Here is a 5424-nt window from a genome sequence, read left to right as displayed (position 1 = left end):
GCTTCATTTAAAGAACATTGAAAACGTTTCTGCAATCCAACCTCAGTGGGTCATAGGTGAAGACATACAGGTTAGAAGATGGCCGCGTTGACTAAAAAACTTTACTACACTTGGTGTTCATATCATTCCAATATACATGACATATATCTTAAAATACATTGATTTTTAACTAAACAATAGCAAAATAGTATGATTAGGAGTAATCACTACATGTTGGTAAGTTTTTAACGGGCAGACCACGACCCAAGCCGGTAAAAAGCGTACCTATGTTACTTTTAATTAATGGCGTACCTATGTTACTTTTTTAAGTAAGACTGTTCACATGCATATTAATTATTTTTTTAAATACCCTTCCGTAAATTCGTGGCTCTCTAGGGTTGGTAGAACCCATCACTTTCCCTATATAAAGGGGAAGGCACGAGATGTTGATGACATATTATTCAAGTACCTCTAACTTCTTCGGTTCTTTAATTTGTTTTCCCTTTTTCCATTATCACCACATTTATCTACCATGATTTTCCAAAAGGAAACCATGGAAGTTGAAATCTTGTCAACAAAGTTGATAAAACCAACTTCACCAACTCCAAATCACCTTCAAAATTACAAACTATCTTTCTTTGATCAAATAGCTGATGAAGCACATTTACCTCTTGTTCTTTTCTATCCTCCTAGTAACAACAACACCAACAATAATAGTACAGCTGAAGATCAGCTCGAGCAATCTTTATCTAGAATTTTAACTCATATTTACCCGGTTGCTGGTAGATTTACTGAGGATAACTCCTTGATTCACTGCGCCGATCAAGGGGTTAAATTTGTTAAAGCCAAGGTAAATTGTAAGCTCAATGACTTTCTTGAGAAAGCACACAAAGATGTCAATCTTGCCTTATCTTGTTGGCCTCAAGATACTTGGGATGTTGATGAAACTAATTTGTTCATTACACCAATTAGCATTGTGCAAGTCACAAAATTCAATTGCGGCGGCATGGCTCTATCTATGAGCCATGCACATACCGCGATGGATGGTTTCACAACTTTCACTTTCGTTCACGAGTGGTCAAAAGTGTGCAAATTGGGGATTCCTACGGAGAAAATCAACTTTTTGAGCTTTAATTTGGCTAAGATTTTCCCACCAAGAGATGTATCGAAAATTCTCTTGCCTCGTGTCCCCCAGGAAAATCGTATAGACTCAAAACTAGTTGCCAAGAAGTTATACATCAACCAAGATTCTATTTCAAGGCTCAGAGAAGAATTAACAAAATCAATGGATTCTGGAGCTTTATGCTTTAAGCCCTCAAGAGTTGAAATGATTATAGCGCTCTTATGGAGAGCTTTAATCCGCGCTTCAGAGAAACAACACGGGCATTTGAGACGTTCTATAATGGGCATTCCAATAAACTTACGTACTAAGCTGATTTCTTTACCCCAAATAGCAAAATCTTTTGGAAATCTTGTAATTGATGCTCCGGTAAAATTTGTACCTGAGGAGATCCCCAACATGGAGTTGCACAACTTTGTAAGATTGATAAGGGATACTGTGACGAAAACAATTACTGCTTGTGACAAAAATTCATCAGACGATGTAGTTTCTGCACTGGCAAAAATATATAATGAGAGTTTCGTAGCGCAAGAATGGGGAGGAAATAATGAAGTTGACATGTTCACAAGTTCAAGTTTGTGTAGGTTTCCTATACAGGAAGCTGATTTTGGTTGGGGAAAACCATGTTTAATGCATTTTGGTTCAAGGCATAATCAGTATTGTTGGTTGTATGATGCAGAATGTGGTAATGGGATTTGTGTGCAGGTGGATTTGAAGGAAAATAACATGCAGTTATTTGAATGTGACAATGATATTAAGGCTTTCTTTAAGTTTTAGGTTCTTACAAGAGTTTGGGGCATTGAATTTCGAATATCAATTCCTAAAAACAAAAAAAACAAAAAAAATTAGGGCTTTTTTTGATTGAAACCTTTTGTACTATCTATTTATTTTGTGTGCAAAGGACAAAAGTACAATAGCTTGTTCTTAGTAGACTAAGGGGTTTTAGGTCCAAAGTTGTATACTACTATTATGGTCTCTTTGTAAGCTGGTCAGAAGATCTTAATCTTACTTTGTACGTTATAGGATTTGAATTTTGGAATAAGAATTGGAATACTCGTAACCTCCTAACAACCTATTTTAATTTTATAGACTTCTTTTTTCATCTAAGTACCTCTTTGGCCGAACAATAATAAAAAGATTTCACAAGATAATTGTTTTCAATAGACCTAGCTCAAGAAAAGCATTTTCAAAAACGGTTTAAAAAATAAAAAAAACACGAGTAAAAGGTTGTGCTGAAAATACCGTAGAAAGAAAAGAAAAAGTAGTAAAGATACCCAAATAAAAGAAACAACAATAATAAATTTGAAGAATAGGACAGTAATAGGGTAATAATAATGATACTCACAAGCACAAGGTTGAGCAAATAAGGTGCTCTAAACTCTAATCAAGTTTTCCTACGGAAAGATAAATCGCTCCACTGCCTAATAACCTTCAACCGTAACCCACAAAATAATTGACGAAAATAATATTTTTTTCTTAAGAACCAAATTCACGTCCTCCTGGATCAACAAATCACTTATAGAAGCTTTAACAAAAACCTAAATCTTGGTAAAAGCAAGGAAATCTTGGTCGCGTTCAATGAAGTCCATGTAATTTTCCTTCAAATCCATTTGCACAGCAATACTTGTGCCACATTGTGTAGAATACAACCAAAACACTTGATTATGTCTTGATCCAAAATGGATTAAACTTGGATTCCCCCATCCAAAATCAGCTTCTTGCATATGAAATCTGCACAAACTCGAGCACGTAAATTCCTCAAAATCATCGTTAGCTCCCCATTCTCGTCCTCCATAACTTTCGTTATATAAATTAGCCACCATGTCAACAACATCGTCAGCTGAAGCTACGTCACAATAATTAATAATTTTCTGCACTTTCTCTCTAATCAATATTATAAAGTCTTGCAACTCCATATCAGTCACTTTTGGTTCAAATGTTATTGAAATTTCAATTATGAAATTCCCGAAAGGGTTATATGCTTCAGGATATTTAAGCTTACCGCGTAAATTCAATGGAAATGACATTAATGATGGCTTCCATTTCCCTGATATTGCCTGTGAAGCGCGAAGCAGAGCCCTCCATAAAATTGCTGTGATCATCTCAACTCGTGAAGGTTTAAAACTTAAAACACCTGAATTGTTACAATTTGTTAATTTGCCTCTGAGTTTTAATAAAGAGACTTCATCTATAGCAAACATTTTGGAAACCAATTTACTGTCTAGACGTTTTCCAGGGAAAATAGCAGAAGGCGTAAAAATCTTGGATATGTCTCTTGGTCCAAAAATGTTAACCAAATTAAAGCTCATGAAATTGATGTTTTCAGCTGGAATTCCCAATTTACACACTTTTGACCACTCGTAAATGAACGTAAAACGCGTCCATCCATCGATAGCAGGGTGTGCAGTGCTCATAGATAACGCGAATCCACCACATTGAAAAATTGTAATTTGCACAACCATGAGTGGTATGGTAAACAAATTAGTCGACGTTCTTAATTCCTTGTGGCCAAAAATGCAATGGAAGGTCAAAATTAGTACGTGTTTGTTGGAGAAAATCATCCATTTGACAATTGACGTTGGCTTTTATGAATGTTATACCTTGATCTTGACAATTGATTGAACGTTTACTTTCAGAAAATCTACCAGCAGCTGGATAAACGTGAGTCATAATCCTGATTCTTCGAGTTGTTGTACCATATGATTATGGGTGTAGGAAGAGTTGATGGGGTTATGTGGATAAAAAAGAACAAGAGGCATATGTGTTTTCTCAGCTATTTGGTCAAAGAAAGATAACTTAAAATTTTGAAGGTGATTAGGAGTTGGAGAGGATGGTTTTATAAGCTTCTTGGAAATGATTTCAACTTGAATTTGGTCACTCAAATTAACACAAAGGCTACGCGTTTTTGATGTGGTAAAAATATTATGGAATTAAGAAAAAGAGAGAGAATTGTAGAAAAGTTGAAGACAATTTTTATATCAGAAGTTTCAGGTCCTATTTATATTCGGAAAATTCTGAAAAATCTTCAAAAGATGGGAAATTTCCATAACATTACCAAACATGGAACTGCTAATGCACTATTGCAGAAGTTTATTTATATCATTTGCAATTTTTACTTAGTTAAAAGGCTTATTTTGAACTACTTTCCTTACCAAACATGGAACTGCTACTTTTTGTTGTGATAAACATGTTTATAGGTCACCCTATCAATATAATATTAAACACTGGGGTAGGTGGGGGAGCTAAAGTAAGGCAAGGGCATTCAATTGAATTTACTTCAGTGAAAAATTGAAATATTGTGCAAATAGAGTAAAAATGAGTACTGACCTCTCTATAACAACATCTTTATATAACAGTCATTCACTATATAAGTCAAATTTTCCTCAGAACCGATTTTTTAAGTTATATATTACCTCTCTATAATAGCAACGACCATATTTATAGCAGAATATTTTTTGTAAAATTACCCCTCTATAATAGCCATATAGAATCATTAAGATTACAGATAATAGTTTTAAAAATATGCACACAACCATTTCCATTAAACAAAATTTCTATATTGCATAAGATAAAAGGTTTGAAGGTTTGCACATATTATCTTTTTCATGGGACAAATTCCAAAATATATTTAGATACAAAATTTAACTGTTAATCTCTTAGATTGTCTTCAAAGGAAAGTTATTGGATACCTTTTTGCTAAAGATTTGGACACGAATCTTCGCCAATTCAAGCGTTATATCACTAGTAAGTGAATAAATCTACAAAACAAGCTACAATTACAAAGTTCGCCCATCAATCTTGAAAGAATTTTTTTTTTGTAGCTTTAAAATGTCTGCCTTGGAGTTTAAATCTTTATACATTTAGTTATGAATTTATTAATAATGTATTAGCTTTCTTCAAATATTTAACTAGTGAAATATGCATATCTTTTGATATTTTAAATTTGAATAATTTTTTTATCTTTTGTATATAACAATAAAAAAGGAAAAATAATTAATTTTTGGATAAATTTTATCTATAATAGCCAAAAATATTTAAACATCAAATGCTGTTATAGGTGTATAATAGTCATTCACTATAAAATCTAAAAAATATCGGAACAAACGGGATTGTTATAGAGAGGGTTGACTGTATAAAATTTTCCTTTTTACACAATGAGGTTTCTCAAAGGATTTCTACAAATGAGGTTTCTCAAAGGATTTCTACAAATGAGGTTTCTCAAAGGATTTCTAAAAAAAAAAGGATTTGTAATAAAAAATTAAGACAAGTTACATGCTATAACAGTTAAATTTTCTTGACATAAGAAATTTTTTAATTAATTAGGT

At 33.1% G+C, this 5424-nt stretch overlaps 1 protein-coding gene and 1 pseudogene across 1 annotated transcript; one reads left to right on the top strand and one right to left on the bottom strand.

The window, feature by feature from the left end:
• The first annotated feature begins 430 nt into the window (after nucleotides 1-430).
• Nucleotides 431-2159, top strand: LOC104098930 (acetyl-CoA-benzylalcohol acetyltransferase-like). The gene has a single exon (XM_009605786.4). It carries the CDS (start codon nucleotides 512-514, stop codon nucleotides 1874-1876), a length of 1365 nt encoding a protein of 454 aa, XP_009604081.1. The 5' UTR covers nucleotides 431-511; the 3' UTR covers nucleotides 1877-2159.
• Nucleotides 2160-2356: 197 nt separating this feature from the next.
• Nucleotides 2357-3890, bottom strand: LOC138903727 (acetyl-CoA-benzylalcohol acetyltransferase-like; annotated as a pseudogene).
• Nucleotides 3891-5424: the final 1534 nt, after the last annotated feature.

The sequence above is a fragment of the Nicotiana tomentosiformis genome, chromosome 12 (assembly GCF_000390325.3).
Source record: "Nicotiana tomentosiformis chromosome 12, ASM39032v3, whole genome shotgun sequence".
Lineage (NCBI taxonomy): Eukaryota > Viridiplantae > Streptophyta > Magnoliopsida > Solanales > Solanaceae > Nicotiana > Nicotiana tomentosiformis.
This window is presented reverse-complemented; position numbering and strand designations above follow the sequence as displayed.

Excerpts from the sequence above, each read along its gene's own strand:
- LOC104098930 (XM_009605786.4), top strand. The coding sequence starts at position 512 with ATGATTTTCCAAAAGGAAACCATGGAAGTTGAAATCTTGTCAACAAAG.